Here is a 13,847-nt window from a genome sequence, read left to right on the forward strand (position 1 = left end):
TATCTAAAAGCCAAGTTCTTCTAAACATGATCAATTAGTCAGCTTTGACCCCAGGCTCACCTTCCTTCAGCATTTCTGAGAGAATGTGAGGGGGGTGGACAGGAAATGTACCAGCGTGGCCTGAGCCCGGGTTCTGCTCGGTTCTGCCTCCAACCACTGGCCACACCCACCAGGCAGCGTCCCTGTGCCTCCATTCTACAAAGAGAAGGTTGTTCTGGGCGTCAACCGGTAGCGTATGTAACGTGCTTAGTACACATACACCACTTTCAAAATTCACAGTTTCCAAGAGATTGCCTGCTGAGCCCTACTGGGTGTCCCAGTTACCACCAGCCTTACCTGAAAGGACAGCTATTGGCCATTTTCTTGAAAAGTGACATTTCCGTGTTGTTTTACGAACAACCCGGTGAGTGTGCATTTGCCTCAGCTTTGCATTAACCTTCAGTATAGAACTTACGGCATAGGATACGTTGGAGATAGTGATTGTAAACCGTCTATTGTAAACCGTCTATTGTAAACAGGCATTCAAATAAAAACACTGTATTTATACTGCATTTATACCTCATTTATACTTCACAAATATACACTTCGCTTATAATAGTCCAGGATCAGAGGCCACCGAAGGTTAAGGTTGATATGTACATTCTGATTCTCGTCTGGACAGAAAAGAATACACATGTGTGTCGAGTTCATGAAGTCAAACTTTTATTTGGAAAGTTGAATCTCATGTATAATGAAAATAGTTTTAAACCGTACGTATTCACAGGCATAGTACAAACACCACCTACAACACAAACACATTTCAATAAAGTTCAGCTATGAATATCAATCTAAGTAAAAAAAAAAAAAAAGCAATCTGGTAAGCCAGTGTACATGCCTTTTATCTCTACTGATGACATCATCACAGAGTGCAAGACACACAGCGAGGTCAGCTTCGCCTCCACATGCCCGCTGCCCCGCGGGAGCCCTCGGCGTCTAGGCTACCACAGAGTACACACCAGTCCCTTCGGACCCACCCCACCTTGTGCCAGGAACCCTATCTTAGTGGCATGTAAACAGAGCGAGGGTTTCGACGGGCAGCCGTGTTTTCAATGCTTAGAAAAGCCGAACAACATTTCTCATGATCGGTCTCTCTCTTGAGCTCATTTCCTCCATGAGTATAAAATAGGAAAAAATATTCTGTGAGGCTTCCCGCACAATCCATTGTGCTTTGACATTTTTACAAACATGGGGAAATCCAAAATAGCAGACACCTTTACACAAGTAGAACAAACCCACCCAATTCACATCGGCTCATGAACGAACATACGTGCAAAGCTCATGAGTCACTTCCGCGTAGCAAAGACCCTGCTTCATTCTCGTCTGACTCGGCGTTTTTTGATGGCATGTGCGCATCGCGCTGCTCACGGAACAGCGGATCTACTTTCTTTCCTGTAGGTTTGTTTTCCTATAAAAATATATTTATGTGCTCACAGGAAAGCGTTGCGTGGGTGTGCGTGGGGTGACTTTTCGATACGTCATCAGAGTATGGGTTTGCTTATCAAGTTCAAAGGCATCTTAGCTTTTATTATTTTCAAATTTTTCTTCATAAAGAAGAACACCCTGTGACAAAGAGAAGGTAACTGAGATCATCGTTAGCACTTGAGAGTTGAGACCGTTTGAAGCAAAGGGGTCCAGCAATGTGCCTGTGTTGGGGTTTCTGTACAGAGTCGGTGCTGGGACCGGGAGAGAACGAGGTCTCCCCAAGCCTTGGTCATTCCACCAAGAGTCCTCGCGAGAACACACAACCTGTTACATCAAAGAACATCGACCGTGGGTGCGAGACAGTCAGTCTCGGATCTGGTCCTTCTGTGCGGAGGTTCCCAGGAGAAGAGGCCACGGGAGATCGAGAAAGGCCGCCGAGGGCAGTCGCATGTCCCACGCCCCTTGGTTTGGGCCACTCAGAAGGGACCCCCTTGTTCCCCAGCTAAGGGAGCGCTAAGATTTCGGACAAGGAAACATTTGGCCACTGTGTGGGCTTCTAACGGGAGGTTATTGAATTCATCAGAAACGTGCCCCCGGTGCCTTTTGGAGACCTGATGACAAAGAACAGGAGCTGCAGTCGCCGAGGAACGAAACTGCCGAGTCACGACCTTGGCCTCGTCAGGAACCGGGGACCAGAGCGCCCCCCCACCCCCCGGAGAAGTCAGCACGTGAGGATCCCGCCTCCAGAAAGTGGATCCTTAGAAACCAGATGCGGACGGAATTCGGGGTGCCCCCCACGGGTGTGCGGGTCCCCACCCCCACACAGGGCGAGGACCAAGGCTCCCCGCTGGAAACTTGTGCTGGGGGTGGGGCTGAGGGGGGGGGGGGGCGCTCCAATCCTGACCCCTAAGTCGCTGCTTTAACTAAGACATTCTTTCCTGCCCATGCATTTTGGACGACACACGAGGTTTAAAACGACAGATAGATATAGGCAACAAACACCAAAGTCAAGGGATTCGCTAGAAGGGATGCCCACAGCCACAGCTCCAAAAGGCAGAATCCGGGAACCAATTTGGCTTAAACACAATTAGCGGTTTTGTGGGGAGGGTAAGAGCTGTTTCCGCACACGGAGAGCTGAGCACTGGAGGTCGCTGACGCGCATGCACGAGCCTTCACACTCTTTCTTCACGTTTTCATGGACTATTTTGGGAGGATGGGCAGCCCACGTGCCAGGAAATGAATTCCCTCACCTCGCGCTGATGTCGCCAGGAGAACACGGAACACGCCCCCAAACATAATGGAGGGTCGTGTGTAACGGCTTCCCTCGGGGCTGGGGTCGGGGCACACGCCCCCCAACAAAACTTATGTTGAAAAATATGAAGACGTTCCCTCCATGTCTACAGGACGTGTTACAGTAAGACCCTGGGCGGAAGCCATGAAGAACAGAATCCGGGGGCTTTGTACAGAGCCGTGTGTGGGAACCGCACGCCCGGGCGTGCCCTGGGATGGTGGGCACAGCGTCTCTCATGTCCTCCCTCTCGCCTCCAACCCCACCTCCTACGGTGTGGATATCAACATGGCACGCACAACGCATTTGCGAGCAGATGCAGCGTACCATACGGGAAACAGCAGAGGGGGGAGCCGTTGCGTGGGAGTGGGGAGGTGCCCTCGGCAGTGCCAGGACTCACCATCTTTCCTAAGACGGCCTGGGACGCGGCCTCTCCTGCAGCCGAATTTAGTCCAAGAAAAAAACACCAACAGGACGTGTGCCGGTATCACAGCCGATAGGAATGAGCAGTTCCCGCTGAGGCTGAGGCAGTTCGGCTGCTGTTGAAACAAGGCTGTCTCCGGGCAAACAGCGCCCAGCGAGTGCTAGCGGACCGTGTACTAAGACTTCTCCTAAACTTAAATAATAAACTCTGACTGCATACGGACAACCAACGGTTTTAATAAGACATTCATTTTCCTCTTTACACTTAAATAACCTGTGTGCTCCCCCATCTACCTTCTAACCTGGAGGGGAGCATCACCCAGACTCCCCTGCGAGAGCACACTCGTGAAACAGAGACCCCGTGGGGCCGCCACGTCTGTGCAAACGTGGCCGGTGGGGACCGCACACACTGACGGACACTTTGGGTTCCTGGAGGTGGACCTAAACACGGCTGTTCCGTGTTCTGCGTGTTCAGCACCTGTAAAGAAAACGAACCAACAACAAGAGGCCCGCGGCGCTCCGGGCGTTGTTATTTTTCACGGCAGTGCTGTTTGCTCCGCGTGGTCGCAGGCGTGGGAGTCTGGCTGGAGCTTCTGGCAGTGCTGGGTCCCAGGTGCACGCTCTGGACCCACGAGCCGACAGACAGGAGGTCGGTGGGAACCGCTGATGCCCACGAGGCAGCCATGCTTGCAGGGGGAACATGGCCCGCACACTTGGAGGCGACACGGGCAGAGGGAACGTGGTTCCCACGTGTCTCCCACACGTGGCAGTCACGCTTACAGGGGGACCGTGGCTTCCACACGTGGTGGCCACATGGGCAGGGGGAAGACGGCTCCCACAGGCAGTGGTCATGCTCGCAGGGAAAACGTGGCTCCCACGGGAATGGTCACGCTCGCAGGGGGGACGTGGCTCCCACGTGTGGCGCCCACGCGTGGCACTCACACGCGCAGAGGGAAGGTGGCTGTGGAGCTGCCGTTGCTCTCCACTGAGCCCTTCTCCTTGGACCCCGCGTAGGCACCGATGAAGGACCCATCTTCGCTGAACAGGCCGTGGTCACCGTCCCCATAGGGGACTAGGCTGTCGGCGCTCTCTGTGGCCGGCAGGTCCCGCGTGAGGGACCGAAGGCTTCCCTTCAGGGGCTTCTCGTCGCTGTCGCTGGGGGAGAAGAGAGAGCAGGTCAACAGCCTCGAACCGGAGCTGCTTCCGCAGAGCGAGGGTGGAGCAGAGGTCTGTGCTCAGGATATCGTCACCATGGGAGACGGACACACAAACCCTAAAGGACACTTTCACAGACACATGTTTCAAAAGTCACCACCCATCTGTGCCATTCTGAGCAACTGAGAAACTATTTTCTTTTTTAAAAAAATATATTTTTATTGATTTCAGAGAAGAAGGGAGAGGGAGAGAGAGATAGAAACATCAATGATGAGAGAGAATTATTGACCGACTGCCTCCTGCACACCCCACACTGGGGATCGAGCCCGCACCCCGGGCCTGTGCCCCGACCGGAAATCGATTGTGACCTCCTGGTTCACAGGTCAACGCTCAACCACTGAGCCACGCTGGCCAGGCCTATTTTCCATTTTCCACAGCAGCTCTGCTCCCCGTCCAGCCGGGAGCTCCCTGGGAAGCCGGGTGCCGCTGCTGACACAGGACAGACGCTGCCTCCTTGGCTGTTGGAACATTGGAACTCAGGATCCCCAAGTCTCCACCTTCTGTCTTACCTTTGATCTGGTATGTTCCCCCAAATCCTCCCCCAAATCACTCTTTTGTTTAGGTTACTCAACGAAATTCTGTTTCTTGTAACCAAAGAAGTTAATTTAATAGAGTGTATAAACTCAGGTTTGTTAATTTTTTTTAAATGGCTGGCATTTTTAGAACATTAACATCCTATACTTATGGTTTGGGTTTCATTCTTAAAAAAAAAAAAAAAAAGCAACTCTGGCCCTGGCCTTGGTTGAGCATCACCCTGTGCACCAAAAAGTTGCCAGTTCAATTCCTGGTCAGGACACATGCCTGGGTTGTGGGTTCCAAACCTGGTCAGGGTAGAAGGAAGGCAACCAGTCAATGTTTCTCTCTCTCTCTCCAAGAATGTCCTTGGATAAGGATTAAAAAATAGTAATACTAATAAAAATATATTTTTAAAAGCAACTCTGAGTTAGTGAAATGTCTATAACGCAATACAGTCTTCTAAATTCCTGATCGGATTTACTTTAAGTACTAACGACAATCACACCGTAAAAAGTCATCTACCAACCTAAACAGCTTTATGAAATTGGAAAAGGAAGAACTGGAGAAATGTGGGTAGATGTGGGAGCACTTGGTAACCCGTGGCCATCGGGCTGTGGGCCAGGGGTCCTGCCCTCACGCTGGCAGCCGGGCCGGGGCACTGCCCTTCCCCACCTCATGGGACGCACTGTCGCCGAGGGAGCAGGACTGATGTGTCCCGGGGAGCCAGTGCTCAGCACCCACACTCAGCTCCTGGTCTGTGGGGGCCTCGGGGGCCCCCTCCTGGCCAGGCACTTCTGTCACCCACACCCCAGAGCAGTGAGAGCTGGACACAAAACTCGGCGGAAGCACCGTCAGCTGCCCTGACTGATGCGGCCACTGGCTCGGGGCTGGGATTCTGCAGTTACCACGACAGAAACCCTCAGGGTGGCACCTGCTTGGGGCACAGGTGAGTGGCCAGGCTCCACGCCCGGGACACGGTCTCCTGGGAGAAGGTGGGGACAGAGGGGTCTCCCGAGAAGCTCGTGGTTCGGGGAGGGGATGAGAACATGGTACCTGCTCCAGGGGTGCAGGGGAGGCGTGCGGGTGTCGCCGCAGGGTCTGCCCCTGCGACCTGAGGAGCGCCTGCCCCTGGGCCGTGTGGGGCGGATGCCATGCTCACCTGTAGTCACCAAAGGTCTCATCTTTCCCCGACTGAACGTCCGGGTCCGGGTGCAGGTCCTCCTTGTCTTTCACTGAAGAAAAGAGAGAGAAGCAAACAATGCAAACGTGTTTAAAGGTGCGTCAGCCGCGAGGCTGGGCGGTGGGCGACCCGTAACCTCCGCGGAGCTCACACCTCCCGATGCGACCGCGTTGGGTGTGTCTGTGGTTGACTCTCCCACCGCCCGTGACCTCGTAAAGGAAAACAGGGGTTTTCTGGGTTGTCCCTCTTTGTCATCGTCCTGGCAGGTTGCCGGGTTCCATGTATTCACTCTATACTCTGTGGCTCCGAGGCTCGGCCGTGGCCTCTGAGGAACCAGTGACCACGCCCACCCCGTGCTCTCCTAACCTTCTGGAAGATGTCACAGACTCACCTCAGGGCCCTGTCACTACGCTACAGAGAACAAAGTCAATTATTGACCCGGCCGGCGTGGCTCAGTGGTTGAGTGTCAACCTATGAACCGGGAGGTCATGGTCAGGGCACATGCCCAGGTTGAGGGCTTGATTCCAGTGTGGGGCGTGCAGAAGGCAGCTGATCCATGGTTCTCTCTCATCATTGATGTTTCTATCTCTCCCTCTCTCCCTTCCTCTCTGAAATCAATAAAAATATTTTTTAAAAAAAGAGAGAAGCTGGGAAGTACTGTAAGTCTCCTTAGGGCCCATGTTAAGTGTGTAACCATTGGAGACAACGTTCCCCTTGGTCCGTTAATAGAGGAATGGTTTCCCCTCACAGCACACTGTATCTCTAATGTGCTCATGTAAATTTAACCTATATGTGTAATTAGAATAAGAGACATCTCTGAAGAGTGCCCCCTAGAGAGTACTATTTAATCAATTGGAAGCTCTATTAAAAACAAACTTATTTGTTCATTTGTTGCTTTTTAATTTACATTTCGCATAGGAGTGAAATCAATCACATGGTTCTTGTCCTTTTCCGTCTGACCTATTCCACTTGGCATGACTCCCAAGACTCACCCATGTTGTCACAAATGGCAGCACCCCACCTTTTCCAGGGCTGCATAGTATTCCACTGTGTATAGGGACCATGTCTACGTCAGCCACTCGTCCCTCAGAGGAGGCTCAGGCTGTTTCTATGAGTGTATTGTTCCCCAATAAACATAAAAGAAAGGAACCTTCTACCTGAGTACTTCCCGCCTCGGTTCCTCTTCACGAAGCAGACGGTCAGCAGCACGAGGGTGAGGACGGCGATGGCGCCCATCAGCCCGATGAACCAGCCCTGCGTGGCGATGTCGTCATACAAGCCCGCATACTCTGCACACAGAAGTCACACACTGAGGGCCCGAGAGTCAGCAGCACTGCGCCCCTTTGGGGGAAGTGACCCCTCATTTACAAACACACAAAACAGCATCCGTTTTGTGTCTCCTTCCAGGGACCCTGGAGGGAAGGGGACCTGGCGGACATTTCCCGGGGAGAACGCGGACACAGGGCGCGTTCTGACTGGGAACGGGCCCCTCTGGCCGGGTCTGAGCGTGAGGACAGAAGGCGGGGGACAGGCAGGCGGGCGAGGAGAGCACGCAGTGGCGGAAGCGCAAGCAGAAGCCGCCTCGGGCACTGCAGGTTGCCATGGTGATGCTGGGGTCCGAGTTCCTCTTGTTTTCCTTTTTGGTTTTTGTTATTCGCGTGTGTTAATAAGCAGGAGCTAGTTTAGGCAACTCTTCCAGAAGGAGCAGCCAGGGCGAGGGCTCCGAGGGAAGCTTTCCACTGGGATAGTTTTAAACGCCACGCTGATGCCCTGGCCAGTTGGCTCGGTGGATAGAGCGTTGGCCTGTGGACTGAAGGGTCCCCAGTTCGATTCCGGTCCAGGGCACGTACCTCGGTTGCAGGATCCTCCCCAGCCCGGGCCCCGGTCAGGGCGCGTGCAGGAGGCAACCAATCCATGTGTTTCTCTCACATCGATCTTTCTCTCGGTCTTTCCCTCTCTCTTCCACTCCCTCTAAAAATCAATGGAAAACTATCCTCAGGTGAGGATTTAAAAATACCGAATAAATAAATAAGTAAACAAAAATCTGCTATGCGAAACGAATGGAAACTGCTTTCTTACAGCCAACACCCTGCACACTTTTACGTTTAATGTGGGGAGTGGGGGCACCTAACAATCTACAGGACGCAGATGTGCCGTCCGAGGCCGCCCCAGCAATCCCGCTTCTCACCTCTCCCTCTCGCCTCAATCACATCTTCAAAAATGCTATTGTTCCCAACCCAGTTCTTAGGCAGGAGGCGGACTGCATGTTCGGCTCCGGGCTCAGGCACCTCGGGGGGCTGAACCTTTTCAGTGGCGTTCACTCCTTCTGGGAGCTTCCCGAGACCTCTGCCTGAGGAACGTACACGGGGAGAGCACAGGAACCGTGAGCGTGGCGAAGCGGGCGGAAAGGTGGAAACAGAGAGATTGTTAATCGAGACGAAAAAGAGAGCCGCTGGTAGCATCATTTCCCCCGAGACAGTTCCTGAATTATCAGGAGGATCAATACAATGGACACGTCCTCTGTCCTTTTTAGTATACTGAAACTCGGTAAATGCCAGGAGCTGGATGCGCGGCCTACTGGGGTGCGTACAAGCTGATAAATAAATGCTGTACATACTAGTAAGTCTACCTGGTCAGGAGAACGGTTCAAAGCCAAACGTGGACCTAAAAAACCCTGTACATTGTCATTTTGCGGAATTTGAACTTTACACGCCTAGCAGGAGACGGAGTGAGGTTTTGAAGGCTTATAACTGGAAGCACAGCCATCTTCACTCCATGCTACTTCTTTCTGCCTCGCTCTTCTCCGTAAATATTGACGGAGCGGCATCTGAATATAGCCACACATGAAGTGCGGGACATTTGTAGGGACTCAAGCAACAGAAAGTGCAGGTTTCCAGGTACACTTAATCAAAAGGCACTGAGACTGGGACGTGCTCTGAGAAATGGACACTTTTCAAAGAAAAACATGAATATGCCAACAGAGTCATCGTAAAAACTCATCGTTGCAGGTAAAAATATGAACCAAGTGTGATTAAAAGATACACTTAATTTCTGGCCTTGCAACAAACTATCCAGAATACCTATTTTTGCTAAGAACCAACTCAACAGACTAAATGGAAACCGGAAAATGTTAACAACTTATTCGGAAGTAAAATATATTCCCTATGGTGAGGGGTCAGGAAACGCTGTTTTCAATGGGATGCGATGTGACATGCTGAGCGTTAGCTATAACGCTCCCACAGAGGAGGAAGCGATGCAGAGTTTCTGGTGACAAAGGGCCTCCCTCGCTACCGACGGCACCTGACCAGGGGCATCAGGGAGCAGAGAGGTTAAGACTGAGCACCATGGAGACAGAGGCAGTTAGTTGTGACTCTGAGAAACCATTAAGTAGCATAAGCTTTTGAAAAACAGAGAAGCAGGTGTTTTGTTCAAACCATTAAAGGCACACAGAAGCCCACTTCTGACGAATCCATCTTTTCCCTCTGAGATTATGGACCGTGGACGTCGGAGTGACAACCAGACAATAATGAGAGAGAAGGCAGACCCCACGCTCTGAATGCGTGTGCTGTCGAGGCAGAGCAAGAAGAAGGAGACGCAGGAAGAGATCCCACTTTGACAAAAGGTATCACTTTGGGAGGGTTTCATGATATCGAGATACAGCTCCTCAGAGGAAATGCACGTGTGTGTTTTCCCAAAGACCGCGCCGGAACCCAGCGGCAGGGGTTCCCGCCATCTCCCGTCCTGCTTCCCATCCCCAAATATCCCTCCAGGTCCAATCACGGGGACCTCACACAGGCCTTACGTCCTCACTCTACTTTCTCATTTCTCTCCCGAGGCCCTGCTGGTATCAGGGTAAGCTTAGCCAAAACACAGCTCAAATCGTGGTTGGAGAAATAATTTGGGGAGACATGGTTCTGAGTTGGAAAAAGTAAAGTGCAATTAAATTAGAAAAACAGTGCAAATGAAACCAGACTGACGGGCCGTTTCCAGGTCCGGTATGCGACACCAGCCACTGGACAGAAACATGAAACTGGTACGTGAGTCAGCATGTGCAGGGGGCCGACATGTGTGGGGAAGTGAAATGTATTAGATCAGTGTTGCACATGGTCTGCCAGGGCAAGAGATAATTTTTTTTTGTCTGGAAACATTTCCAAAAGGAAAATATCTTCCTACTAACCTTCTGAATGACTTCATGCCCTCGTCCCCTATTTGCATTAAGTCTAACGGTAGCCCCTGACCTCACATACTAGTACACGGAGCTCCCGTTGGACGAATGTCATGTAGAAACCCATACACTGAATCAATGTGAACTTTACGAACAAGAGAAATACATTCTGGGTCTATGTGGGTGGAGAACAGGAGGGGACGGCCCGAGGTCATGGGTCCCTGATTGCACGACCAGCAGACTAGCACGGGCGCTCCTTCCTCGCTCCTTCCTCAGCGTAGATATCACGAGTGCAGATGTGTCCCCTCGGCTCCTGTACTTACTGCCCTCACCCAATGTGGCGGTTTCCTCCGTGACGGGCTTCCCGCAGCCCCTGGACGTGCAAGCCCTCACGTAGAATTTGTACTTGGTGGTGGCGTTGAGGTTCGACAGCCGCCAGATGGGCTTGGACGGGGCGGTGATGCTGACGTCATTTAGCGCTCCGATCTCATCGGTGTCGTTTACTAGGAGACAAAGAACCGTGCCTTAGCCCCGGCCGCGTGGCTCAGTGGTTGAGCGTCCACCTATGAACCAGGAGGTCACGGTTTGATTCCTGGTCAGGGCACATGTCCGAGTTGCAGGCTAGATCCCCAGCGTGAGGCATGCAGGAGGCAGCCGATCAATGATTCTCTCTCATCATGAATGTTTTTATCTCTCTATCCCTTTCTCTTCATTCTCTGACATTAAAAATAAATAAATTGATAATGATAATACAAGTGATGCTGCCCTTAGTTTTGCTTCTCTGCATGCCTGGGGCCTGAATTATTCACAGCTGCCACCTCACTTCATTCTCCGAGGCTGACGTGATAACCGTGCAAGGGCGAACTGGAGTCCGGCTGGATCGAGAGCTAGTCACGGCTAGAAGTATCTGACAAATAAACATCGCACACATGTTCCCGGCTACCCGGTAGCGTGTTGTTTTTGCTAACCCCGGGTTCGGAAAACCTTTTAGAAAAGGACTAGACTGTAAATATGTCAGCCTTTGGGATCCCCACAATCTCTATCGTAACTACTCAACGTGGACACTGTCATGAGAAACTGCTTTGGACAAATATAAACAAACGGACATGGCTGTGTTCCAATAAAGTTTCCGTTATAAAACCTGGCGGAGGGCGGGCTGTGCCTCTGCGCCAGCCCTGCAGGCCCCGAACCGCCACGGAGCTCGCCGCCTGCGGGACGGTCACGAGGCCTGGGCAGAGCGGGCCAAACGCTCCACACAACATGGACACACGGACTGGGGGGTGAATGGGCTCAAATGTCTACCTACTTATCTGGTACTGCAGCAGGTAGCCAGTGAGGTTTCCGTTCAGCTTCCTGGGTGGCCCCCAGGCCAAGGTGGCCGTGTCCTTGTCCACTTTGATGACCTTGAGGAAGGTTGGCTGTTCGGGTACTGAAAACAGGAACAGACACTTGGAAAGTTAACAAGGACAACCCGCAGCCCCATGCGTTGTCATTTTTCACTGAAATAGAGACTCGAACTCGTGGATCGCAGATTCGCTACCATCGGTTCAGCCGCTGGGCCACCCCGCGTGGGCATATTCCCCCGGCCGCCCCTCACCTCCTTCCGGCGTCTGGAAGACGTAGGGCTCGCTCTCGGGACCAGCGCCCTTGGCGTTGAAGGCCAGGACGGTCAGGTGGAACTCGCTGAAGGCGTCCAGCGCGGGCAGCATGCCCGAGCTCCTCTGGCCCGGGAACCGCAGGATGCTCACCTCTTTGGGGAGCGATCGCCCGTCCGCCAGGCTTTTCGTCTTCCACCAGTTTATCTGCAATAGAAACGGGAGCCCGTCACCCTGCTGGCCGGCCGGCGTGGGCCCTGGGCTCCCTCCGGAAGCAGCTGTGGTGCAGGAAAGGCAGTCGGCACGAGAAGGAAGCGGGTAGGAACCTGGTATCCTTTCAGACGCCCGTGCACTCTGTCCTTCGGCACCGAGGACCAGGTCACCTTCGCCAGCGTGCTGTTCACCACGTCCACGCCGTGGATCACCGGGGCCGCGTCGGGGTCTGCGGGCACGAGAGGGAGGTCAGGTCTCGATAGCCCCGAACGTGGCTACTGGGACACATTCAAAGCTGATTTTTCACCCGGACAGCATGGCTCAGAGGTTGACTGTCGATCTATGAACCAGGAGGTCATGGTTCAATGCCAAGTAGGGGCACGTGCCCGGGTTGCAGGCTTGATCCCCAGTTGGGGACCTGCAGAAGGTGGCTGATCAATGGTTCTCTCTCATCACTGATGTTTCTATCTCTTTCTCTCTCTCCCTCTCCCTTCCTCTCTGAGATCAATAAAAACATATTTTTTAAAAAGCTGATTTTTCATGAGGTGGAATCTCAGAAAAGCTCTGCTGTGGAGCCGGTTCCTAGGGAACCAGGAGGTTCTCACCCCAAAGGGGTGTGTCGGTCCACAAGGTGGGCATGGGGCAGGGGGCAGGGCAGAGGGCAAGGCATGGGGCAGGGGGCAGGGCAGAGGGCAAGGCATGGGTCAGGAGGCGGGGCAGAGGGCAAGGCATGGGGCAGGGGGCAGGGCAGAGGGCAAGGCATGGGGCAGGGGGCAGGGCAGAGGGCAAGGCATGGGGCAGGAGGCGGGGCAGAGGGCAAGGCATGGGGCAGGAGGCGGGGCAGAGGGCAAGGCATGGGGCAGGAGGCGGGGCAGAGGGCAAGGCATGGGGCAGGAGGCGGGGCAGAGGGCAAGGCATGGGGCAGGAGGTGGGGCAGAGGGCAAGGCATGGGGCAGGGGGCAGGGCAGAGGGCAAGGCATGGGGCAGGAGGCGGGGCAGAGGGCAAGGCATGGGGCAGGAGGCGGGGCACGGGGCAGGGGCTGGGCAGGGGGCTGGGAATAAGGTCCTTGACGTGTGAGGGCAAAGGCAACTGGAAACCGAGGACAGTTCTGCTGCGTAACCCACTGTGGGGATGACGGCAGGTCTTTGCTTTTCGATATAGAAATAGCTTTCTCAGGGACTACAGAGAATGAAAACCTCCCTCACAGGTCCTTACACTCTGCACCAACCGATCGCGTGCCCCGCCCTCAACCCTAAGGAGGAACCCAGTCCAGTTCCCGAGCCCCTCCCGCAGCCGGAACCCTCCCCGCAGGCAGAGGCCGCTGGAGCGTCCTGCTCCTGGCAGAAATGCAAGCTCCTTGAGAGAAAGGGGCCGAGTGCGAGGAGCCACTCACAGTCTTCCCCGGAGTGGAGCACCACGGACTGGGGCTGGGGGCCGGCGCCCAGGTGGTTGAGGGCTTGGACCTGGACCTCGTAGGGGGCGTAGACAGCCGACGTCATCACCCGGAGGCTGTGCTCTCGAACCGTCTCCTCTTCCCACTCCACCGAGGCCCCCATGGGCCTCCAGGCCACTCTGTACTCCAGCCCCGGCCCGTTCTGCTCCATGGACTTGAGAGGCTAAAGCAGAGGCAGGACACGTCAGTGACACGGACACGCACTCGGGACGGTGACAGTGTGGTGTGAGACAGGCTGCACAGCCGGTCCCCTCCGGGGAGAGCTCACCCCCTCTTCCGTTAGCAACTGGGGTGAGCACTGCTGTCACTCTGCGAAGTTTGCAAGTTAGTCCCTCGC

The 13,847-nt window shown here is 53.8% G+C and overlaps 1 protein-coding gene across 8 annotated transcripts in view; it reads right to left on the bottom strand.

Moving 5' to 3' along the window:
* Nucleotides 1-680: 680 nt before the first annotated feature.
* The window catches only part of CHL1 (cell adhesion molecule L1 like), a 48,361-nt gene continuing 35,194 nt past the window's right edge, over nt 681-13,847 (bottom strand). For 4 of the 8 annotated variants that reach the window (XM_070391453.1, XM_070391451.1, XM_070391452.1 and 1 more), the window contains 9 exons: nt 13,451-13,673; nt 12,170-12,285; nt 11,846-12,050; nt 11,555-11,677; nt 10,572-10,751; nt 8,272-8,433; nt 7,241-7,372; nt 6,063-6,135; nt 681-4,327 (listed from right to left, as the gene is read on the bottom strand). In XM_070391453.1, the coding sequence (XP_070247554.1) occupies nt 4,111-4,327; nt 6,063-6,135; nt 7,241-7,372; nt 8,272-8,433; nt 10,572-10,751; nt 11,555-11,677; nt 11,846-12,050; nt 12,170-12,285; nt 13,451-13,673 (1,431 nt within the window). In that variant the 3' untranslated portion in view covers nt 681-4,110. The remainder of the gene's footprint in view (nt 4,328-6,062; nt 6,136-7,240; nt 7,373-8,271; nt 8,434-10,571; nt 10,752-11,554; nt 11,678-11,845; nt 12,051-12,169; nt 12,286-13,450; nt 13,674-13,847) is intronic. The other 4 variants (XM_070391457.1, XM_070391454.1, XM_070391450.1 and 1 more) reach the window with 3 other exon arrangements.

The sequence above is a fragment of the Myotis yumanensis genome, unplaced genomic scaffold (genome assembly GCF_028538775.1).
Source record: "Myotis yumanensis isolate MYYU_CA2020_CCGP unplaced genomic scaffold, mMyoYum1.0.hap1 SCAF_14, whole genome shotgun sequence".
NCBI classification, from domain to species: domain Eukaryota; kingdom Metazoa; phylum Chordata; class Mammalia; order Chiroptera; family Vespertilionidae; genus Myotis; species Myotis yumanensis.